This window comes from Talpa occidentalis, unplaced genomic scaffold (genome assembly GCF_014898055.3).
Source record: "Talpa occidentalis isolate TD23 unplaced genomic scaffold, MPIMG_talOcc4v2.1, whole genome shotgun sequence".
In the NCBI taxonomy this organism is placed as follows: Eukaryota; Metazoa; Chordata; class Mammalia; order Eulipotyphla; family Talpidae; genus Talpa; species Talpa occidentalis.
The window spans coordinates 88,331,553-88,357,639 of NW_026555331.1; the positions used below are offsets into that span (position 1 = coordinate 88,331,553).

Here is a 26,087-nt window from a genome sequence, read left to right on the forward strand (position 1 = left end):
AGCTAATTCCATACAGGCTTTGTGGACTCCACCCCCCACTCCAGGCCAAAGCCAAAGACACTGGGAACTCCAAATCCCATCACCACCAAAGGGAAGGTGGCTGGATCTGAGGGTGGGGTTAAGCAACCAGGTTGGTATAAAGCCAGACACGTGGGCTTTGGAGGGGTTCCCCCATTTTGGCTCTCCGCCAGCTCGCCGCATCCGGCCAGCTCTGAGAGTGCTTTTTGGGTTTCCAGGTCGTCGGATCGGGTAGGATGCATTAAAGACTTTACTTCCCTATTTTCTCCCTGAGTTGTACATGTTCCTTATTTCCTTTTCCCTTGTAAATAAACCTTTTATTAACCTTTTGTGTGTGTCTGTAGTGGAGTATTAATAAATCCCTTTTAAGCACGCCGGTGAGGACCCACAGCCAGGCAACCCGTTCAATATCTATAACACTACCAACTCAAAAAAAAAAAAAAAAACTAGTTAGCTTTTGGGAACATTTAAGAAAAAGTTTAACATCATTGCTTTCTCCTAACTCTCCAAGTGAATTATTTCAATAAAAATCTCAGGAAATAATGGTCCTCTGTCATGCATCCTTGAATACCTAAATTGTGGATTTACACACGCACACGTGCACACACACACACACACACACACACCCCTTTCTTACCAGCAGGCATGTGGGAACCACAAGATTTCAGATTAAAGAAATATATCATTGTTATAGGTTTACCACTTAAAGATTTTCTTCTTTATTACAAAAGCAAACATGTTCTTTGAAGGGGATTTAGAAAATCTGACAAGCAACAAGAAGAAAATAGAAATTATAAGTGATTCTACCTCCCAAAGATAATTGTTATTGATATTCAGGATTTAGGATTTTTTCTATGTAGATTTTTTCTATGTAGATATACTTAAACATTTTTTTAATAAAGCTTTATTTTTTAAATTTAATATAAATATATTATGGTTGTTTCGTATGTTTTACTATGATTCTATAGCACCATTTTAAAAAGATTATATATAACGACAGTGGACTTTTTTGAACACCTAACTTATTTTCTTTTTTTCTGTTAGAAACCAGACATGTTTCTAAGTCTAAGTCCTCTCCAAAATAAGTTCTGCCAGTTTGCACTCTTATGAGTGTCATGTCTTTAACCATCATCTAAACCATTTACTACGTTTATGATTTTAAAGAGAGGTATTACCAGTTTTATAGGTGAGAAATTCTTCAGCTGATCTCCACAGCCCTGCATAACCTGTCTCCCACACACATTTATCACCTTGCCTTTCACCAGCCCAGCACATCTTGCTACAACTTTTCTCATTTCTTTCTCCACTTCATTCTGCCTCAGGCTCTGGCACCATGATCCAGGAAGGTTTATTATTGGGAAAAAGCCTTCCCCAATAACCTGGTCAGTGCTAACTCTTCAGAATACCCACAGTACCTTCCAAAGTTTCTATTTTTGGCCCTGATCAAACAGAAGTTGCCTTTAATCCTATACTGTCTTGTATCATTTCTCATTTCATAGATGTAAATGTCATCTTCCTAATAAGAGAAACTAAATCATGCCAGAGTTTTTCTTCCTTCTTTTCAAGAAATGTGTAGAGCATATAGCAAATAGTAGCCACTGGATAAGTTGAGAATAGGCTGGAGGTTTTCTGTTACATCATCTTCATGTTGAATTTAATAAGGATATGCAAAACGAGAGAAAGAGAGAGAGAGAAAGAGACTTTGCTTTGGATTAATTATTCAATATCCCCTAAATGTTTAATGGCATATTAGACACTAACAAACTTTCCAATTCTAAAAGTGATGTGGAATCTAAGCAACCCAAACTTTACTGCTCTAAAATACAGCAAATTCTCTCTGGAGAAAGGATGAGGAGAAAGAGACTCTGCAGAGAAACAAGGGCTAACTTTATCTGAAGTGAGAATGAAGACACTTCTGCTCCTACCACATTGGCCTACCCTGGAGGAGACAGAATGTGCCAGCTTCTGGTCCAAGGAAATGAAAGGAGACTAAGACCTGAGGTGGGGTGGGGGTGGGTGGGCAGAGCCTGGAGAACAGGCTACTCTGTGCAGCGGAGAAGCAGATATGTTACCACCATTTTCTTTCAGTTTCAGAGTTGAGCTTTTCAAGGGAAAAAAATAGATTGAGAGCAGCATCTGTAGGGTAAGGTAAAAGTATCAGGCTTTTCTGCCCTCCTGCCATTAGGATAGATGATGGAACCCTGCGGTCCTGAATGCATGCCTGATGGTGGGCACCTGGAGTAGGGTGTGGGCATATGTAGATGGGATTCACCTGGGCTAAGACTGTGCTTTTTAAGGGCGGTATCACAGGGATGCCAGCAGAAGCAAAGAAGTGGAAGCAGAATCGAGTGAGCAGAACAGCAGAGACCACCAGAGAATGCCGGAGAACCCAGAAAGAGTGAAGACTTGTTTGGGTCTGGGAGGCCTGCCAGGTAGCACCCCTACCTGCCATGTACCCGGTAAATCCCAATAAAAGCCTGCAAAAGCTACTGAGGCTTCCAGGACTCTCTTCTCCTTTACCCAGTCTGCTGGATCAGAAAACCTGCCCTGTGTCCATTCCTTCCCATCTTACAGCATCTTAGTAATATGAATGATGAGTGAAAGGAAGAATACTAACTAATCACTACAAAATTTCAAAAGGTCATCTTGGTTTCTGATTTCCAAGCACTTTTCTCATAATCCATTACCCAAAATCTTATGTATATTATAGACAAACTCTTCAAATCTAAGTCATGTCTTTTCTGGATGAATGGTAATGATCATCTGCATTAACCATGCATCAAGACAGCTTTTCCCAGTAGTGTGGGTCCAAATTCTCCCAGCTGGCTGTGGGATTCTGTTCTTGCCAACTGGCTCCTCAGCCAGTGCCAGACTTTTTGGAAGCACTGCCCTGGCTGACTCATCCAGGTGATCACACTCCCTTGCCAGGACTCTTAAGCACTTAAATTGAATGTTCTTTGTTTGCAATTAAGGCTGCTGAGGACCTTCAGGAACACCTTGAGCTTCGGCCACACCTCCCCTGAATGTCTGCAGCTTTCCCAGAGGGTTGACAGTAGAATTTTATTCTCTCTAAACCTTCTCATACATTAGTATAATGCCCTCCATTTTGGCATTAAATGTTTTTGATGGTTCTAATCACCTGCTTTTAGAACAGAAAGAATACTCTGGTAAGAATCCCTTATTTTTACAAATGAGAAAACTAACACCTCTTGGTGATTCACCCAAAGTCAGGCAGTCAGATTTCATTTCTAAAATGTCAATACTGTGAGATACACTGTAAATTTAAAAGCAGTCTTTTTTTTAAGATTTATTTATTTATGCATACAAGAACTGGGGTACAGGCCAGAGATGTGGGAGGCGAGAGGATTCACCAGAGACAGAGTGGGGAACAGAACAGGCAGACTGACTGAAATACACTGCTGAGGGGAGCAGCAGGTGGAGACAGGAGAGGTCTGCCTCGCCATGTGGTCTCTCCCTGGCCGGCCGGGGATCGAACTAGTGCTGCAGAGGCTGCAGATTGCCTCATAGTGCTGTGCTTAACCCCTTGCGCCACCAGGGAGGCCTTAAAAGCAGTCTTTTAAAAAGACCACAACACACTAAGTGGTCCAAAACAACAAAATAGAATGTCCAAAATAACAAAATAGAAAAAGTATAAACTTTGGAGTAAGGGAAGGAAAGTATTTCGCTGTAGCATTGGGGCTATCAGCAGCACAGCTCCCAAGCCTTCCTGATTTCCAAGTCTGGGGCATTTCTTCCAGATCAGTTTGAATTGTTTTTTCCTCTTCCATAAGAGAGGAACATCTTATATTCTAAAGGCAGTACATCTATTATTAGCAAGATACGATGTTCACACAGCAACTTCACATAGTAAATTAGATGTGAGGATAAAGTTTTACCAAGAAATTTGAGGGGTTTTTGACTGCCACAATGAGAGAATATTACTTTGATTTTATAAACAAAGAATTCTAGTACTGACAAATATAACCATATCTTAAATGGCTTAAGACCATTTATAAATAATAAACTCAGATTTTAGGTAATCTACTTCATTTTACTGTCAATGAAGAAACTAAATTAATACTGGGCTTTTGTCTTAATAGTGAGTATAATATAAGAAAGTGACCTACACAATTTTATTTGAATAGAAATTAGTGGAAAATACCAATGTGCCCAAATACCTATGCTATTTTTCTCTTACTCTGCTGTCATGAACGCTTAGTCCCAAATTAAAATATATGCCATGGTATTATATACAGGTTTTTATGAACATTCAGGCAAAATGAAATCATATATAAGACATAATCAAACTGTGCAATTTTTTGAAAAGTAGAAAAGAAAATTAATGATACTGTCAGCAGATAACGGATAAGCAGGAGAGCATGTAGGAAAGGGGACCAGAGTTTTGCAACAATGACATTGATATAGACACAGTTGAGGCTCTGATGTAAAATGGGAAAGTTATAATGAGGAGAAAGGGGTTGAAGGGAGGGATGATACAAACAGACCAAAGAGGAAAGTGAGAAAGTGTGGAAAATAAAGGAAAATAGAGCTACAAACATATCCCAGATCTCTCATTGGGGGCATGTCTGGCTGGTGGGACTACATCCCTAGTAAGAAAATCTGGAGGAGCAGCAGTATGAACCTATTTCATGAACAATTCTTACGGGAATATGAGAATAAGATGTGTACAATGAAAAGTGTGAATGGTACCCCAGAGAAAGGATTATATTGGGGAGGCAAATTTGAAAGTTTGGAATTTAGAAACAGAAAGAAGAGCAGGCTAAGGGCAGATCTCAGAAAAATTAAGAGTTTAATATTTAAGGGGTAGATAAAGAGGGACTCCAAAAGTGAGAAAGAATACTAAGAAAGGTGGGAGAACAAGAGAGGACTCTCAAAATCAAAGAAAGAAGTTGCCATGGAGTTACATGCAAAATACAAATTAAGCAATAATATGCAATAAGAATTTGGTGATTATAAGGTAATTAATTGGTGGTTTTTCCAGAAAGGTTGCAGTGGCTGTAAACCTGGGAGGAGGGAAGGGTCATATAATAGTTGAGACTGGAGCCCAGAGTCAGATTTGGCATGAAGAAAAACACCTAATTCCAGCATCAAGTCAGAACCTGCCCAGGAAAGTTTCTTTTAAAAACTGGCAGTGGAATTCCTGTTTCAGAAGTGACCTTTACATGTATCTCAAGATGGAGTATAATGAGTAGCGGTTGTGGGGTAAGGAGAATTAAAAAAAAAAAGACAGAGATGGTAAGTATGAACATGGAAAGGGAGGGGCTTCCCTGGTGACAAAGCTGTTAAAATCTCAGCGCTATCAAGCTATCGCCAGTCATTGTGTCATGAGTTCGATCCCCAGCCAGGGAACTAACCCACATGGCGCAGTAGACCTCTCCTGTCTCTCCCACTGCTCCCTTCAGCAGTGTATTTCAGTAAATCTGCCTATTCTGCTTCCCACCCTGTCTCTGGTGAATCCTCTCACCGCCACCCCCCACTCCCTGCACCTCTGGCCTACACCCCAGTTCTTGTATGCATAAATAAATAAAAATAAATGTTAAAAAATAAAATGGAAAGGGAGTTCTTTAAGCAGCTTGTGGGATAATGATGGGAGAGGAGAAATGAAGTATGGACAATGGGAACAGGATCTCACTAAAAGAATGGACAGAGAGAGGGTGCAGCCATCCAAGTTGGCTCACTGTGTTAGTTTTCTGTAATTGACATTGGTACAGAATACATAGCCCCCAAGGATAGGAGGGTAGCATTGAGCTGCATACATCACAACACTATCAGACCCACAGCTCTCCTCTTCCTCTACTACACTGCTCCACCTGAAGCAGGAGCTACCCAGAGGGACTCTTTCCAAACTAGTGTGGTTGTCTCCATCATCTGACCACTGTGGAATCCCTCTGCAAGGAATACTACTGCCTTTCTACAGAGAGGCTGCCAGTCACCTAAGTTATTTGCAATCAAGGAGCAATTTTTCATAATATGAAAAAAAAAGGCTTCATAAAAAGGGTAGGTAGGTTTCTTTCTTTTCTACTCTTTCAGATATCTAGGGGAAAAAATAAAATATTCTTGCAAGGAACCAGCTCCAGTGAATAAACACCCTTTATATTGATATTAATTTAGCTATTAATATACTTAGAATGACAACAAATGACTTCATGTAAGAAATTAGTCAGCTTATTTACTTAATGGACCATTACTGGCTATAATCATTTGGTCTGATTAAATGATGTATGCTTGGTTTTACTGCCCCATTCCTGGAAATCTTATATCCTGGAAATCTTACCCAACTTTCCAAACCTTGAAAGAATGAAAAGAACATGAAGTATCAGCATGATTAGAGCAATAAAAGGACTTTTTAATGCACCTAATTTTTTTATAACAGCATAATTGATGTCTTTCATTGAAGAATATTTTCAGATTTGTTTTTTAGTCTAGCAGTTGGTTTAGCATTTATCTGGTGAGCATTTATTAATTGAACATCTACCTTGTGCAAGACCAAGCACAATTTAGATCACAAGTGGCACACAAAGTTTAATTAGTCACAGATAATATCCTCAAGGAATTTAAATTCATTTAGAATACTATAAGGTACATTGATAATAATTAATGACATAAAATCTAATAAATTTAATAAATTCCAGAAGTACAGATTATCCAGAAATTGTAGGAGAGAGACAGAGTAGAATGCATCTACATGTTTAGCTTCCCACGACTGGTCAGAAAGAACAACAGAGCAGGGCATTGCCTAAGTATTAGGAATTTAGTACAATCTGAGAAATCCTTCTGCTTCAACATACATATTCCCATATGTTTAGTGTGTATCAAGTTTATGCCAAAGTTTGATAAAATGCTAAAAACGCTAATTCCTTCATGGAGGTAGAAACCTATTGATTAAGATTTCACACAAAAATGTCAAGAACCAATATCAGATTTTCCCCTAAGAACAGGTTTTGATAGAAAGAAGAGGAAGAGGAAGGACAGAGTTGGAATTCTTGAGGAGTGATAGATGAAACAACAGAGGAAAAAAGTAGGACTTCTGAGGTCCTCATTTATTTGTTTTGCAGTATTTCTTACGAGTGGCAGGGAAACAATCTGAGAATCAAAAGGTTTTGACATACACTTTATTTTAAATGTTTGGATACCATTATACTTATTAATAAAGGTGGGCATGCAGGTGCAGATATATAAACATGTTTTTGTATTTCTGTGTGTCTATACATTACATAAATATATGACAGATATAAATGTGAATATAAATACATATATTTTTGTTCAGACTAAATAGCTGTTAGAAACATTTTGTTATTTAAAAATTCAGTTTTGCCTTGGGACTTCTACAAAGAAAGTCCAAGTGAGAAGGTCTAGAATGAGAAGAGAACCTGTCCAACAAGCTCAAGTTTATTGCAAGTTTATTGCAAGTTTATTGCAAGCTTCCATTATCTCTCATGCTCAGCTTCCATCTGTTATTCTTGGTAATATACATTGAAACCATTTGGATGTACTCTTCTCAGGCCCACCCCTTCCCAGCTACTAGAAAATTCATTTGTTGTAATCAATTAATATCACTGACTCTCAGTACCATCAAACTTCCTGGGTGTGCTATCACAGGCTTATGGTCTTGTTCCTCATTATGGTCTTGCTTATGGTCATAACTGCCTTGGAAGTCCCTTAAGCACTTCAACTAGTTCAAACTAAACTTTTACTTTCCTTCACAAACTGCCTCTTAGTTCTCCACCTCAGTAGACTGCTGAAATTCACCCCATCTCCAATTAGAAATTCAACTGTCACCTCAAATCCCCTCCCTCTCCATAGCCTACAAATCTTTTCAATCACTGAATCCTATTCATTCTACCACAGAAATAGCCTCCCAATCCATGTCTCCTTTTTATCCAGTGGCTGCTGCCAGAGGTTAGGGCCTCATTACCTCTTGCCTGGACAGCTCTTGCCTGGATAACTCTTCATGTCCCAGCATCTAGTCTCCTTTCCTCATCCTATTTATCTTTGACACCAAGACCAGGGTTGTTCTTCCTGTGAACCAAGTATGACTATTTGACCCCATTTGCTTTAAAAACTCTGCTTTCTACTAGCTGCCTGGCCTATGGATGAAGTTCATGCTCTGAAGCATGACATTGAAACCATTTATAATTCATCCACAAATCATTTATCCAGCTTTAACTCCCACCATTCTACCACACATACCTTAGTCTCCAGGTAGACTGAATTTATTCTAGTTTCTTGAAATGCCATGTCACTTTGGAATCTCCCTTTGCTCACATATTTCCTTTGCTAGACATACCCTTCCCTCTACTCTTGCCGTGAACACTCCTAATTCTGAAAACTTAACTCATTGCTACTACCCCTTAAGACCTTACATTAGTCTCCCCTGAAATTAATTGGAGCAACTCTTGGGCTTCATCCACAGCTCTGCTAAAGATCTTAATAATTCTTGCACTTACCCATCTCTCGGATAGACTGTGACGTCTCTTGTGCAAGAGCAATGTCTCAAGGGCCTCCCATCTAGCACAGCAATAAAGATCTATATATACTACTGGAATTCACTGATTATGAAAAGAGCTCAGTTTATGCACCACTTGCTGGATGAAACCTGAATTTGCTTTTGTTCAAGAAGCCTTTAGAAAAAGGACAGGGACTGACTAGGAAAGGGGCAAAGTGATCAAGAGACAAGCAGGCAAAACCTGCTTTCCTGCTCAGAAGTAGATAGACCATATCCATTGTTATCTGTAATTTATTTAAAACTTCTCAGCAAGGATGAGGGTCAGCAGCCCCCCACAGGCCAAAGCTGAGTCTTCTGCTGCTGTTTTTATAAATGAGTTTTTTTCTGAAAACAGCCTTGTTTACTCATTTCAGCATTGGCTAAGGCTGCTTTTGCATTTCAAAGGCAAAATTGAGTAATTACCACAAAGATCAAATGACCTGTAAAACCAAAAATATTTATATTATAAATATTTATAAATATAAATATGTAGACTGTGTGGTATACTTGTGTGTGTTGATTTCAATCGACAATCCAGGGACAGTCTGTTGCCCCAAGTAGAATTACCCATCTCAAAGTCTGTTAATATATAATCAAATAGAAATGTAGAATTTTCTGTCTTTTTTTGAACAGAGTATATGCATCTAATGAGTCCTAAAGTCTGTGCCCATAAGAATGGCACCCTAGGCCTGATTCCTAAATGGTCCTTGGTCCAGCTGCAGATCTGGAAGTTTCTTGGGGCTTTAGTCCAATTAGACAGCCAAATCCTGCTTGAATATTGTTACACAGACTCATAATGAATCTTTCATATCCATGAAGTCTTCATAAAATGACAGTGCAGGGACTTCTCTGAGCTCATAGGACACGGGTTTGACTGCTATGTGGCTGCTTGCTAGAGGCTGTCCATGTGCATAGTGAGGATTGGGCTAGACCTGCCTCAGTTGTAACTTGGTGAAGAAAAGACTACAATACTTGCTTACCAGTGACTATAGGAAGCGCTCCAATTTTCACTTAGAAGAACTTCTAATAGTAGCTCTTGACCTGATTGACTGAGTCTGCACCCATAATCTTGCTACGAGGACAGTCACATGTGTCTTAGTACATTCTGGAGTTAGTTCTATCATGCACACATGGTTGGGGAACTCTGAAACAGAGCATCTACCTTGCATATATATATGTATGCATATCCTCCCACTTGGTCCCCACTCTTGGCATTAGAGGTAGAAGCTAGGACCTCCCTGGTGATGCAGGGGTTAAGACGCAACCTATGAAGCTGTCAGCAGCCTCTGCAGCACAAGTTTGATTCCCTGCCAGGGAGCAACCCACATGGCACAGCAGACCTCTCCTGACTTGCCTGCTGCTCCTCTCAGCAGTGTACTCCAGTCAATCTGCCTGTTCTGTTCCCCGCTCTGTCTCTCGTGAATTCTCTCAGCCCCCACACCTCTGGCCTGTACCCCAGCTCTTGTATGCATAAATAAATAAATCTTAAAAAAAAAAGAAAAAAAAGTAGAAGCTAAATGAACAAGAGCATGGCTTAGAGCATGGGAGAGTGGCAGATTGAGCATGTGTGACTTTAAAGAAACTTGAGAGGGTGCAAAGTGGGATACACAGCACAAATGAATGAGGGAGAGTTATGACCTGGAATGAAAGGATCTGCAAAGCATGACAAATGGGTGATTCAAATTGCATACTTTAATCTGCTTGTTTCTATGATTACTTTGTCCAGATATAATAAAACATTTTTTGTAACATTTAATAACTAGTTATTTATAAAGTATGGAAATATTTTATTTATTTTTATTTTTAAATTTTTTTTAAAGATTTATTTATTTATTTATGCAAGAACCGGGGTATAGGCCAGAGTCGCAGGAGGGTGAGAGAATTCACCACAGAGAGAGCAGGGAACAGAGCAGGCAGACTGATGAAATACACTGCCGAGGCAGCCGGCGCAATAGGAGAGGTCTGCCGTGCCATGTGGGACCCTCGCTGGCCGGCTGGGATTGAACCGGCGCTGCAGAGGCTGTGCACAGCTTCACAGCATGGCGCTCAACCGCCTACACCACCAGGGGAGGCCCTGGAAATATTTTAAAATCTCATATTCATTCTCATATATTCCAAAGCTATTTCAGAGCTAGATGTTGGAGACAAAGCACTAATATTTAGATTTAAGCACCTAAAAAATTATATACCTCAGCTAATACTTGACAGTCAGCATAAGATGGTCTTTAAGGTAAAATAGGCAGAATACACAATTTTAAAGTCACAAATGACGTAAGACAATCACTTACAGATTCAGAATTTTCTTCCTGAGGCGCTGAAGTGGATGCCCTGAGTTCTTCTCCTGACATCCCAAATCCAGGTTGAAGTGTCGGTGAACCCAAAACTTGAATGAGGTAGGAATCAAAATCCTCACAAGTTTTTTTAAACAATTTTTGATTCAGTGTGTCTTTTGAAAGAAAAGTAGAAAAGGGAGACAGAGGGAACAATGAATCATTGCTCAAAACATTTAAAGAGATCTTCTGCCCACTAATTAGAATAAACAACTTCCCATCACTTGAAGTCAACTGCCTGGTTAACTAAATTTTAAAACATTTTTACATTATCTGTAAAAGGCAATCTAAAATAACTTAATTTAACACTATCTGGAATACTATCTGGTGGCCCAAATGCAATGACTTAACTGTTTAACAGAGTTAGTTAGATAACTGTGACCTATTCTACTTAATGGGTTATTCTCACCCACAAGTTGAATAAGCAGTTGCCTCTAGTTTTAGGGATAGCAAGAGGCCAGCCATTCCAAAAACAGGGCCCTCACTGGCTGCAACAAATTATTAATTCCTTTGGCTAAGATGATAAAGCTCTTCAATTGTACAAATACAACTTTCTATGAAGTGTGTTATCCTGGCCATTCTAACACATTTATGCCTAGTGAGATTGAATGCATCAGATATACCCACCAATCACCCAGCAGGGTGTTAAGAAAATGGGACCCCAGGCTGGAAAACTCTGGAGAAAGGTGAAATAGACAGTTGGAAGGTTCTAAGCATGGTCCCCTATCTTTAGAGTCGGCAGTGCTGATAGCCCAGGTAGGCCGAGAGTGCTGTGAAGCAGGCAGGGCCTGTGCCAGGCTTCCTCAGGCCCTACGATAGAGCCAAACTGAAATCTGCAACCACATTAAACATAAATTTTCTTTACTTTACAAGCTTGCCAGTTGTGAGCCCTGCCAGAACGAGTTGTCAGTTTTCAAGAAATTGGAATTTATTACATTGTAAAGCAAAACTGAACAATAGCTGAATCATGGATCAGTCTGTCTTGGAATGTCTCAGTAGGAAACATCAGCTCAGGTGAGATGTAGAACTAGCAAAGGAAAGTCCATCAGATTAGCTTTGCTGTATGAGGAATACTTGAAAAGTGGTTCTTTAAGATAAACTCCTGATGTGTTCCTTCATTATGTGTTCTTAAAAAAACAGACGAGAACATTATCTGTTTTCATAAGAATGGAATTGAATCATCCCCATTCTGTAATTCTCATATCTATAGATGTCTATGACCTTTTTTTTCATTCATCATGTTTTTCTTGATTCACTGAGTCTATGGCTTGCTGCTGGATGGTTCCATCACTTAATCGAGTGAGGTAACTTTTTGGATATTAACTAATCTTAGCAATACTCTAAGGTCCTACTCTTTTCTTTTCATTCACATTCTTTGACTTCCAGGCTACATAGTGTTTATTACCAATGAATAAAAGACAAGGGATTGTGTTTTCTAAACTGGATGAGACTACCTTAGAGTTTTGTGTTACAATAATATCCTGCTTTCTATTTTCGGTCAGGATTATCCAGTGATGTGGTACTTGGAAGAACAATGTAAATTTTTCCCCCATTGCTGACAGTCTTACCTTGCAGGGTAACGAAGTCATCAAATTGATAAACGTGCTCACTATCTGGGTCAGTAGCAATTAGATTCATTTCTTTTTGTAACATTTCAAAATTAGGGTCACTTTTCTTCACCACCCCAATCACAAATATTTCCACATTGTTATCACTGGCATTCTGTACCACACGGGTCAGGTTGTTTTCATCGCGGGTATCCGTCTGCCCGTCAGTGATGACCAGGGCCACCTTCTTCACACCTGGCCTTGCAGCCTCGAACATGTGGTTGGCTTCACGGAGAGCTGTGGCAGTGTAGGTGCCTTCCCCCAGGTACTGCATGTTGTCCACAGCCAGCTTGAAGTCATCTTTGCTGGAAAACTGTGTCAAATGAGCTACTTTTTCCACCTTATGACTATAGTTGATTATGCCTATGCGGGCTGTGGCAAGATCCAGAGTGACCTGATCAGTCAGAGTCTTCACAGAATTTTTGATGATCTGAAAGTTCTCTGGCCCCACGCTTTCTGAACTGTCAATCACAAACACCAGCTCTAGCGGAGCCTCTTTGCATTTGGGCCCACAACCTAAAAGATGAAAGTTGAGGTAGAAACATTGCAGAAATGGAATTCAAAATATGATCAGTTGGGGTCAGAATGGTGGGGGGAAAGGAGATAGAGGCAAGGGTGAACCTGAGGGCTCGATAGTGACCTTCCTTTTTTATGACCGTGATCACAATTTATAACTCTCTGCCTTCTGGTTTCTATACCTGGTTCCTCTTCCAAAGTAATATGTTGTCAAGAGACCCACAAAGTTCAAAATGTTTTAGAGGATAAAATAATAAACACCTCTGTGCCCATTTCTTCTATTAAAAACTAAAATATTCTTAAGGGTCAGCATCCCCTGTGTGTGCTCTCCTGATTACATTCGTCTCCCTCTCCCTAGATCACCACTATCCAAAATTGTTCTTTTTCATTCCACCATTCATTTTTAACCTGAATCTGGAAGCTAATATTTCAGATTTCAACCATATTCTTATATGAAAATGGATATTCACTCATTGGCAGGGCCAATGGGGAATGAGATAACTTTTCATTGTAGTGGAAAGATTAGGACCTTTAACTATGAATAAGAAAAGTTACCCCCTTCTTAGTGCTAGTTTGTGTTTCCAAGTCACTCACAGTGTTGTCTAAGGTGACTTCTATTTTATCAAACACCAGCTGTCCAATCATACCATAAAACTCTTTAATGGGAACGAGTGCAGAATGCTGATTAATAAATAACTTCCATTTATGGCAACTTCCAAGTGGCAGTAAGAATGACCAGATTTACATCCCATTATTCATATCCTCATTGTGCCCAACCACACTATCCTATAAAAAAATTACTAGGAAATTGTGATTTCTTTGTGTAGGGTTTCTGGAAACCAGAAGGCATATCTTAACTGACCTGTTACCTTAGAGAGTGCTAGGTTAGTTCTTAAAGTTCAAAAATCTTTGGGGGTGGGGGTGGGGATAAGCCAGTTCTAAAGCTCTTTGTATGGAAGGACAGTGGTATTCCTGTCTCTGTCCACGATAAGCATTTTCTTTACTCCACTAACTTCTTGTCTTTTAGTTAATCTCTAACTTCCTCTCCCTGGCAACTCTGTTTTCAATCTAAGGTATTTAACCACAGAAGCATTTAAATATATTAATAGTTGTGTGGTAAGATGACCTCCTGAGTTGCCCTTTTGCCTTTGAAGTAGAATTCAGCTCCAGAAATAGTGCTCAGAACTCAATACAGAGGGACTTCTTGCTACAGGAAAAAGAGGCTTTAAAATCACCAGTGAGGCTGGATTCAAATATCAGTTTGGCCCCTGCAGTCATGTTTCCTTTGTTGTGTTTTCCTTCCCAAGGTCAGGTAAGTGTCACTGAATACGAAGCGGGGCTGTGTTGACGAAGGTCCGGACACCCACCTCAAAGTCTTCACAATTCTTAACCACAAGCCAGGATTCCCACAGGCTACCTCACTGCCGCGTCTGAGTTTCCCATTAACTTTTCAAATGGGCTTCAAACTTTCCCACTAGCTATGGACTATACACCTTCTGGGGAGACACTATCAACAACCTATATGGAACAGAGTGGGGTTGGTGCTTTAATGTTTTTTCTCAATAGTCAAATCTTACCACATAATTCAAAAATAAGTTTGATAATTTCTTCTCTCTAGAGGAAAAGAATAAAGTGTATTAATTGTGTGACCATATAAGATTTTTTCCCCCATAGTCATAAAGAGTATGTCATTACAATCAGCACTGGACCATTGGATTTAATCCTTCCATTGCAGAAAATAAATAGTACAGAGGCTAAAAGTTGGCTATCATAGATCATAACTGAAATGCATTTGAGCTGTGAAATGCAACAGCTTAGATTTTCGGAGCTCATATTGCAGCGCCAGCATTTATCAGCTGTGTGACCTTGGGCATTAGGTGACCTAACAGGATCTGTGTCTCAGGCCTGTGGTGCAGATTAAAGAAAATACTGCATACAGAGCTCTTAGCACATGGTCAGCTTGTGCAAATACTACCTACAATAGCATGGGCAATGCATGCATTCAGATACACACTTTAACCCATGGGCGCAGAGAATGCAAGACAAACACTAGGACCAAAGAGAATTCAGTGTCTGCCGTATTCCTTCCACTTTTTCTGTGTCTATCTCTGACTTATGCAAGGTTCCTCTCCAGTTTCCTAATACTCTCACATTGCATCTTCTGCAAAATGCTCCCTTGTTGCTGAATGCTCCTTCCTTGAACCTATAGCACATCATCTCCATTAGAAGGGCTGAGATGAGCTGGGTAGTGCAAGTAAATCTGCCAAGGCCTTCCCCTGCCTGACATGTTTACAATTGACTGGGATGAGACCAGAACAGGCAGGGGTCTACATTTGCCAAAGACATGTGGGTGAAAGTGATGACTAACTTATTTGATGAAAGAGACAGAAGCCTAGAAAATCTCAACAGGAAAGGAATAAAAGTTAAAATTTACCAGTTGCCAAAAAAAGTTTGAAAGAAAAAAAAGAACTGGGGTAAAGGTCACCCCATTTGGACAGAACTGGAAACTGGGGTAAAGGTGACATAGCTGGTAACATGGTTTAGCTGAAGCATATACGAGGAAAATTCAGGACATTTTAATTTAACTTTCGTTTACTATAAATGAGTAAAAATCCATGTTTCTAAGTTGCTATTTAAAAAGAAGTCTCAACATGATATAAATAATTTATATAAAATGAGGGCGTCAACAGCCTTTTTTTACCCCTTGTCATGCTTTTCCGCCTTTAGAAAGGCATCTAATAAACCTGAAACTAGAATGTGCCTAGGAAAGGGAAGTGTATATGTTAATATAGTGTGTCTCTAAAAAGGAGAATTATATATGTATTTATATATTTATGTTTAGTTTAACAAGTGGAAAAAATAATATACACCAATTTCTATGATTATAGTGTTTCACTTAATATTATCTCATAATAACTTTCCCGTATTACTAAGTATTCTGAAAGACTTGGTTAAAATCAAATGCATGGCCATGATCTGGCCTCTTGATGGCCACAAACTGTTTTTCAGAAAAATTGTAGAAATAGAAACTGACACCTCTAAAAGCAGTATGTAAGAAAACTTATTCTATTTCAGACACAAAATACTTGTTATTATTTATATGTATTTTTTGGCTTTTGAGAAAGCAAAGTATCTGACTATTTTAAATTACACTTATTTGATTACTAGTGAGGCCAGTTTTATTCCAAATGAACATTTTCAACTCGTTCACTTTTTTTCCTATTGGAATATTTGTCTTATAAGAGCAATTATACCAAAAGGTTGCATTTCATTCTTTTCAATATACTTCTCTGACAAAGACAGCTTCAAGATACTATAAATAAGTATTTTCCTTCTTCCTATTCTTTGCTTTTACGTGACAGGGATAGTTTTATTCTTTCCACAAAAACTGTTGAATGGCTATTTTGGCTACCTGCTAACTATGGTGAAGACACCAAATTTGTACTCTTTCGAGGATTCACAGTCTGGTAGGAAGTAACTAATAAGCGAATACCTTTGTAAATATTGTGCTGTTGGGTTGGAGCCAAGGAAACATGTTGGTGTGCCAAACATGTTGGTGTGTGGTCAAGGAAGTAGATTCTGAACAGATTGGGGTGGGGTGCTGGAGAGGAAGAAGAGAATTCCAAGCAGGGGGCAAAGCACACAGAGTACAGAATATTACAGTATTTCAGTAAACTTATGACTCAGACAGATTCAAGCGATATCAATGTGCAACTGGCTGTTGAAACAAGGATAGCAACTGGGATTGTGTGGAGTGTAGCATCTTAATCTTTTTTTTTAAAAGATGTATTTATTTATGCATACAAGAGCTGGGGTATAGGCAAGGGGTGGTGGGGTTGCTGAGAGGATTCACCAGAGTCAGAGTGGGGAGCAGAACAGGCAGATTGACTGAAATACACAGCTGAGGGGAGCAGTGGGCAAGACAGGAGAGGTCTGCTTTGCCATGTGGGTTAGCTCTCTGGCCAGGGATCGAACTTGTGCTGCAGCAGCTGTGGATGGCTTCACAGTGCTGAGACTTAATCCCCTGTGCCACCAGGGAGGCCTCCTTAATCTTTTTTTAAGCAGTATGACCCATTTGTTAAACATATTGCCATGTTTATAATATAAAACCAGTATTTTTTCATTCTCCATACAATTTTACTGTGATATTACATTAGTTTTTTTAAACTGTACATCCCCATCTCCCTACCTTTAATGTCTTTCCCTCGCTAAGGATTTGAAGCCACAATAGATTGAGTCAGACACTGGGAAATGCAAACATTTAAGGGATGGGTGGATAAACAGTCTTTTTGATGTGCCCTGGTATAAATTATTAAAATATTGAACTCCATCAATAGTATTTGCTTCTTAAAAGAGGAGCTTATTAGTCTGGAATGAATCTACAATTGTTGGCTACTTGGGAATAAATTTGATCAGAGAGAGGGGGTTGAGTGGGAGAAGAAAGAGGCCTTCCCCGGACAGCATTCATGGGGGAGCAACCTGGATTTGGCATATGATAAGCCCTTTCTGACTATAAAGGCTTGTTACTTCCTAATGAGGTCACTTTGGGCATATTGCTCAAGACTTCTGCATAACTTATCATATTTTCATTGAAGAGGAGATAATAGCACTTGGAATTGTCAGGTGGATTATTGTGGGGTCTTGGGCAATGGAGGGCAATGACCTTCAGCCTATCCCCTATTTGCACCCCATCCCACTAGACCTACACCCAAATGGACTTTATCCAGTATAAACTTAGTCCTCACTTCTAAGCTCTGACCAAATTTCCCTCCAAATACCTGCTCCTTGTGGACCCAATTATATAGGCCAGTGCTGCCAACTCTCCAAACTTAGGGCCATTTGGGCAGACAGTTCTGGAACCCAATATATACAGGGTCACATGCTCTGGAGGGTCACTTCCCATATACCAGAGACTCCTCACCTAAGAGCAAGAGTGCAGCTGGTGAAGGACTAGAGGTCCAGAATGGGATCTCTAACGTATGGATCTCCAGGCAACCTGCAGTACTGGTTAAAAGTGGTACTGATGTGAAGGAGCCTAACACGGTGCCTGCCACTAGATTCTCATTTCATGCAAATTCTCTTTACTTTCACCCCTCCCTTCCCATGAGTCCCTTTTTCTAGACTCTTAATAGCCAAAGTGAGCAGAATGACATCTCTATTTTTTAGCTCTTGGTCTCTTGGTTAAAAACCTATTTAATAAAAGTCCATCTTGTCCCCAAACCATACCACACATTATTTTTTCTGCTTTGGACCCCCACATCCACTTCTATGATAGCATTTATCAAACTGTAGAGGGATATACTTTGTTTGCCTTTCACTCCACTGGGCTGTGAGCTCCTGAGTCAAGAGATATTTTTCATTTAAGTAACAAAGTAAGTTATAAGATTTAATTAAGGAATAAGTCCAGAGACTTATCTCTACTCTTCTCCCAGTGCCTATCACAGAGCCTGACCCAGAGCAAACACCCAGTGAATGTTGCTGAGGTGAATGAACAAATGAATGAGTTAAGGAAGGCTGTCCTGCTCCCCACGTTGGATGGGGACTATAAGCCTTTGCAGACCATCCCTCTGATCATTTTTTTTTTAAATTTAATTTTTATATTCCCCATACAATTGCAACCCCCTTATTTTGACCCCAATCCCTCCCCTCCCCACTCCCTACCCCCCATAGAGTGTCTCTGGTTCATAGTTGTTTGTTGATTTTGATTTTCACTTTCTTATAGTTATTCATTTTCCTGGTCCCTTATTTAAATTTTCTAGATTCCTGCTATGAGTGAGACCATCCCGTATTTTTCTTTATCTTCTGGCTTATTTCGCTGAGCATGATTCCTTCCAGCGCCATCCATGTTGCTGCAAATTGCATGTGTTTATCTTTTTTGAATGCTGAGTAATATTCCATGGTATATATGTACCACATCTTCTTGATCCAGTCAACTATTTTTGGCCATTTGGGTTGTTTCCAAAGCTATAAACATAGGGGTGCAGATGCTCTTTGGAGTTGATGTTTCTGTGTCCTTTGGGTAAATACCTAGGAGTGGAATTGCTGGATCATATGGAAGCTCTATGTTTAGTAGGTCCAGAAATCTCCACACAGCTCTCCATAGTGGCTGGACCAGTTTGCACTCCCACCAACAGTGCAGGAGAGTTCCTTTTTCTCCACAACCTCGCCAACATTTGTTGTTGCTAGTTTTTTTAATATGTGCCATTCTCACTGGTGTAAGATGGTATCCCATGGTAGTTTTGATTTGCATTTCCCTGATTCCAAGTGATGTTGAACACTTTTTCATATGCCTGTAGACCATTTGCATTTCCTCTTCAGAGAAGTTTCTTTTTAGCTCTTCTGTGCATTTTTGACAGGATTATTTTCATTGTTGTTGTTGAGTCTCATCAGCTCTTTGCAGATTTTTGTGATGAGTCCTTTATCATTAGTGTTGTGTGCAAAAATGTTCTCCCAGTCGGTGGGGTTTCTCTTAGTTTTTGTTATTGTCTCTTTTGCTGTGCAGAAGCTCTTTAATTTGATGTAGTCCCAGCTGCTGATCTTAGCCTTTACTATCACTACTTTGGGTGATGTGTCTGTAAAGATGTCTTTGATGTGCATATCCCGTAGTGTTTCGCCTATATTTCCTTCTATATATTTTATGGTTTCAGGTCTTATGTCTAGTTCTTTAATCCATTTAGAGTTGGTTTTTGTGTATGGTGTGAGGTGGTGGTCAAGCTTCATTCTTTTGCATGTAGCAACCCAGTTTTCCTAGCACCATTTATTGAACAAACTTCCTTTGCTCCAGTGCATATTCTTTTCTCCTTTGTCAAGTATTAGTTGACCATAAATCTGTGGGTTTATTTCTGGATTTTCTATTCGATTCCATTGGTCTGTGTGTCTGTTCTTGTTCCAATACCATGTAGTTTTGATGATTATGGCTTTGTAGTATAGTTTGAAGTCTGGGAGTGTGATGCATCCATTCCCTTCTTTTTTTTCAGGAGAGTTTTGGCTATTTGGGGTTTTTGGTGATTCCATATGAATTTCATCAATAATTGTTTTATTTCTTTGAAGAATAACATTGAAATTTTGATTGGAATAGCATTGAATCTGTATATTGCTTTTGGAAGGATGGCCATTTTAATAATGTTTATTCTTCCAATCCATGAGCAGGGGATGTCTTTCCACTTCTTTGTATCTTCTATTTCTTTTGACAGTGTTTTATAGTTTTCTTTGTATATGTCCTTTACCTCTTTTGTTAGATTTAATCCCAAGTATTTGTTTTTTTTTGTTTCAATAATAAAAGGGATTTTTTTTTTATTTCTACTTCTTCAGATTTATTGTTAGTGTATAGGAAGGCTACTGACTTTTGCATGTTGATTTTGTATTCTGCCATTTTGCTGAACTGATTGATGAGTTGAATTAGTTTTTCTATGGAGTTTTTGGGGTTCTCTATGTAGATTATCATATCATCTGCAAATAGTGATAGTTTGACTTCTTCTTTTCCTATTTGGATTCCTTGTTTGTCTTTCTCTTGTCTTATTGCTCTGGCTAGGACTTCCAGTATTATATTGAAAAGCAGTGGTGAAAGTGGACATCCTTGTCTTGTTCCAGATCTTAATGGAAATGCTTTCAGCTTTTCACCATTGAGAATGATACTGGCTGTTGGCTTGTCGTATATGGCCTTTATGATGTTGAGGTATGTTCCTTGTATCCCAAGAATTTCAAGGGCTTTTATCATGAATGGGTGTTGCACTTTGTCGAAAGCTTTCTCAGCATCTATTGATATTATCATATGGTTTTTATATTTCTTTTTGTTGATGTGTTGGATAACTTTGATTGATTTTCTGATGTTGAACCATCCTTGTGTCCCTGGAATGAATCCTACTTGGTTGTGGTGAATTATCTTATGGATACATTGTTGGATTCTGATAGCTAAAATTTTATTGAGGATTTTTGCATCAGTGTTCATTAGGGAGATTGGCCTGTAGTTTTTTTTTGTGTTGTCCTTGTTCAGTTTTGGTATTAGTGTAATGTTGGCTTCATAGAATGTGTTTGGTATTATTCCTTCCTTCTCAATTTTTTGGAAGAGTTTGTGAAGGATAGGCACTAATTCATCTCTGAATGTTTGGTAGAATTCATTTGTAAATCCATCAGGTCCTGGGCTTTTGTTTTTGGGGAGGTTTTTGATTACCATTTCAATTTCGCTAATTGTAATTGGTCTGTTTAGGTGTTCTATTTCTTCTTTATCTAGCTTTGGGTGATTGTAGAGTTGTAGGAATTTGTCCATCTCCTCTAGATTGTTGAACTTGTTTCCATATAACTGTTCACAGTAGTTACTGATTATTCTTTTGATTTCTGCTGTGTCCGTTGTGATTTCTCCTCTTTCATTGATGATCCTGTTTATTTGTGCTTTCTCCCTTTTTTCCTTTGTGAGCCTGGCTAGGGGTGTGTCTATTTTATTTATTTTTCTGAAGAACAAGGTCTTGGTTTCATTGATCTTTTGGATTGTTTTTTTAATTTTGATTTCATTTATTTCTGCTTTGGTTTTTATTATTTCTTTTCTTCTACTGGTTTTGGGTTTTTTTTTTTGTTGTACTTTTTCTAGATCTTTGAGCTTCGAGATTAGGTTGTTTCTTTGAGTTCTTTCTTGTTTCTTGATGTGAGCCTCTGTTGCTATATGTTTTCCTCTTATTACTGCTTTTGCTGCATCCCATACATTTAGGAAATTGGTGTCCTTGTCATTCAATTCAAAGAATTTTTTAATTTCTTCTTTGATCTCCTCGTTAGTCCAGTAGACTTCCAGTAGTGTGGGTTTCAATCTCCATGAGGTAGGAGAGTACCTTGCCTTCTTTTTATGGTTTACTTCTAGTTTGATGCCTTCATGGTCAGAAAAGATGGTTGGTATGATTTCAATCTTGGTGTATCTGTTGATGTTTGTCTTGTGCCCCATTGTGTGATCGATTCTGGAGAATGATCCGTGTGCGCTTGAGAAAAATGTGTACTCAGATTTTTTTTTGGGTTTAGTGTTCTGTAGATGTCTGTTAAGCCCAAGATCTCTTGATCCTTATTTAGAGCTTTAGTGTCTTTACTTATTTTATGTCTCATTGATCTATCCATTGTTGTTAGTGGTGTGTTGAAGTCTCCCACTACATATGTGTTTTCTCTGATGTCTGTTTTCAGAGAGGACAATAGTTGTCTGATACATTTTGGTGCTCCTTCATTTGGTGAATATATGTTAGTAAGTGTTATTTCTTCTTGAAGTATTGTCACCTTGATCATAATGTAGTGACCATTGGGGTCTCTTTTTATCTTTTTGAGTTTGAAATCTGTTTTATCTGATATGAATATAGCTGTTCCTGCCTTCTTTTTTGGTCCATTTGCTTGTAGGATTGTTTTCCATCCTTTTACTTTGAGTTTATTGTTATCTTCTGCAGCTAAATCTGTTTCCTGGAGACAGCAAAAGGTTGGGTTTTGTTTCTTAATCCAGCCTGCGACTCTGTGTCTTTTTGTTGAAGAGTTTAGTCCCTTTACATTTAGAGTTAGTATTGATATGTTAGCATCTGTATTTGCCATTGTGTTTGTCTTTGCTTTGATTTTATTTATATATTCTTTTAATAACTTTTTTTTTTGGCCTTCTTTTGTTGTTATTTGTCCCTCTGCGGTTCTGGCTTTAGGACTCCTTGTAGTATTTTTTGGAGTTGGGGTTTAGTTGTAATGAAATTCCAGAGTTTCTGTTTGTCTGGGAAGGTCCTTATTCTTTCTTCATAGAGGAAGGAGAGCTTTGCGGGATAGAGTATTCTTGGTTGGCATCTGTTTTCTTGGAGTCTGTTGACTGTGTCCCTCCACTCTCTCCTTGCCCATAGTGTTTCTTTGGAGAAATCTGATGTCAGTCTGATTGGTTTTCCTTTGAATATTATCTGTTTCTTCCCTCTTGTCAGCTTCATTATTTTTTCCTTGTCCTGGATTCTTGGAGGCTTTACTATTATGTGTCTTGCTGTAATTTTCCTTTCGTCATGGAAGATTGGTGTTCTTCTTGCTTCTTGTATATCAATTTTCAGCTCCTTCTTCACATTTGGGAAGTTCTCTTCAATTATTTCCTTGAATATTTTCTCTGTTCCTACATCTCTCTCCTCTCCTTCTGGGATTCCTATAACTCTTATATTTCCTTTCCTCATGGAGTCAGATAGTTCCAGAAGTCTTTCTTTGGTCCTTTTCCTTCGTATTTCTCCTTCCTTTTCTGTTTTAGCTCTTTTTATTTCTGTGTCTTCAAGAGTACTTATTCATTCTTCCATTTCATCTATTCTGTTTTCATTGCTTTTCCCAGAGTTCTTTAGCGCCTCCATTAAGTCTTTGATCTCCTGCATTTCTTTTACTTCCCTCTTTAGGGACTCAGTTTCATTCTTCTGTTCATTAATTATTTTTCCCTTATCATTCTTTTTCTTTATGACTTCTGTCAGTTTTTTAATCATGGCAATTTTAAGTTCTTTTTGTGGAAGGCTCAGAAGTTCTTCTAGGTTACTCTCGTTGCAATCTGGTAGGTGGTTTTCTTTCTGTGGTGTGCTTTTTTCCTGAGGAGTTGCTGGGTTGCATGTGGTTTTTCTACTCCCTACTGCCTGTTTTCTAATTTGCCGTATTCCTTGGGACACTGTGTTGCTGATACTGGCCGGCATCTTGGGCGAATTTCCCAGCTCACCTCTGGCTCCTCTGGGAGACTTTTGCTGGTTTCACACAGTCTCCACCAAAGAAAGGTCCCTGCAGCAAAATGCCGGTGCCGGGTACGCGCTGCTCTGTGCACCCAGTCTACCCCAGTGGTGGGTGCCGCTCCCCTCTGGGCTGGGACTGCAGGCCAGAAGGGGCCTGGCGTGGGCGAGCCTCTCAGCTCACCTCTGGCTCCTCAGGGAGCCTTCTGCTGGTTTCACACAGTCTCCACCAAAGAAAGGTCCCTGCTGCAAAATGCCAATGCGGGAACGTGCCCCCTCTGGTCATTTTACATAAACTCTCTCCCATTACTTTGGAGAGGAATTGCTGTGTGTGTAGTTTTTTCAGTCATTGTAGGGATCTGTAGAGGTCTAACGTGGTGCAGAACAAAGAGAAAAAGGCAGATGGGTCTTAAAACACATAGTCATTTGTGTCACACATCTGGCTGTCAGATCTCACCTTTACCACCTGAACTTTCACCTGCTTCACACCTGGATTTGCCCAGCACAGTATATAAGATCAGCATTCCCAACCATGACCCAGCAAAATATCAAAACAAGTAAAAATAAAGTTCCATGTGTCTCTTCCATTCCAGAAGGTGTAGTATCTTCAAATCAGAAATGAAGAATGAGGCTTCATTATATATGTTCTACAAATTTCCCACCCTAAGGAAATTTAAAGGGTCATGTGTTTTGGTTTGCAGTAGTGTGGAAAAAATAGAGAAAAGTTTGTACGTGCTTCCCACAGTTTGTGGAAGAAATTGTCCTCAGAGCATGTCCTAGAGGAACTAATTCAGGAAAAAGAGCCTTCATTCTGAAATGCAAAGGATCACATAATATAAAAAAGTCATTTGGCTTATTTTAAACAGGTTTTTAAAATAATAATAAATTTAAACAGGTGTTTAAACTTATTTAAACACCTCCTTGTTACCAGTATCAGAGAGGAATATTAACACATCTCCACCAAGAGGTCAGATAAGGGCTGCCTGGATTTATTTCTCCCTCACATTCAGATTCAGTTACCTCATGCATCTAAGTCAGCACTGGCCTCGTAACACAGCAGTGTTATCATTCAAACAGCAACTAGAATTTTGCATCAGAAGAATTCCGACTTCTAAAGCTGAAACATAAATGCAGTAATTTTACCAGCACAAACCCCTCAAATTACCCTCAGGGTTGATACTCACTGTAAGTCCCAGGTCTCCTTTTGGTCCTTGTAATCCCTACTAGTGGGAGAAGAGTAACAGTCACTATAGGTTGGAACCAGTTAATTTATTAAATTACAGTAAGACTTCACAAATCATTTCTTGCCTGTTCTCCAGGAGATCCAGGCTCTCCGATGTCCCCTTTATCACCTTTCTTCCCTACACCACCTCGTTCTCCATGCTCTCCCTTCATAATATAGTAAGAAAATAAATTGAAAATGTGAATATTAAAGTCAAATAAGAAAAACTCTTAAAAGTGGGTTTACCTGCAACTGGTATCTTTTGAAGTCCTGTGGTTCTTGTTGATATAAATATACAGTGAGTGGAAAAACTGGGGACATTTAACTGACATTCCTCAGATAACACAAACCATTGATGCTGAATGGGAGATCTCAAGATGAAGAGACCTTGAGAAACCATGAGTTCAGCTCACTGCCTACAGGAAGTTCAACTGTCAGGTAACTTTACACCGGAGTGTATCAGATATCTTCTACATAGTATGTTGTAAGGATTTACTCATTGTCAGCTATTGCCCAACAATTAACTTTCAAGTGGAATTTTTTTCTCTGAGATTTGCAAGAAGAGGAAGAGGAAGAAGGAGAGAGAGAGAGAAAGAGAAAGCATACGAGCTTCCAAAGTTGCAGTTAGCTGTTGCTCTCCTAAGCCTAAGCATTTCTCTAAGGTCCTGCTGTACTTACCTTCTGTCCTGGGAGACCGCGGCCCATCACACCCTTTATCCCTGGAAAGCCTTGAGGTCCTTGTTCCCCCTAGACATGATAAGATAAAGTGTTGGTCCCTTTAATTTTCTAAGATAAGTCAGAATATTCGTTGGGTCAGAAACATACTTATTTCTCAGCTGTATTACAGCATTACCTAGTTTGGCTGGGAAGTATATGCCATGCAGTCAATGCTTTGCTAGTAAAAGTTTAACCTGAGGTGAAAGTGAGAGAGCAGGTTATAGCATTTCCTGTTTCTGTGTTAAAAATACTCCCACTTTGGCCAATTTCTATGGACTAAGTCACAAATAACAAATAGCTATTACTTCAATTATGGTATTGATGGTGATTTTTATCATCTTTTTTATATGCAAAAGTTATATGGAAAAAGACACTCACCTATTTACCACCATATTAAAAAATGAAACTGTTCAGATACACTTGAAAACTCCAATGTACTCCCACAATCTCATTTCCCTAAAGATAGTGGGAACTGCTGTCTAAAATTCATAT

General features: G+C 39.2%; 1 protein-coding gene and 1 long non-coding RNA gene across 3 annotated transcripts in view; one reads left to right on the forward strand and one right to left on the reverse strand.

Moving 5' to 3' along the window:
* The window catches only part of LOC119242655 (uncharacterized), a 191,430-nt gene that overhangs the window by 50,421 nt on the left and 114,922 nt on the right, over positions 1–26,087 (forward strand). The window lies entirely within an intron of this gene.
* The window catches only part of COL28A1 (collagen type XXVIII alpha 1 chain), a 149,917-nt gene that overhangs the window by 4,070 nt on the left and 119,760 nt on the right, over positions 1–26,087 (reverse strand). Inside the window, exons 28-33 of the mRNA XM_037508168.2 lie at positions 25,557–25,625; positions 24,965–25,045; positions 24,841–24,876; positions 14,555–14,591; positions 12,423–12,977; positions 10,813–10,970 (exon numbers count right to left, since the gene is read on the reverse strand). Of these exons, the coding sequence (XP_037364065.1) occupies positions 10,813–10,970; positions 12,423–12,977; positions 14,555–14,591; positions 24,841–24,876; positions 24,965–25,045; positions 25,557–25,625 (936 nt within the window). The remainder of the gene's footprint in view (positions 1–10,812; positions 10,971–12,422; positions 12,978–14,554; positions 14,592–24,840; positions 24,877–24,964; positions 25,046–25,556; positions 25,626–26,087) is intronic.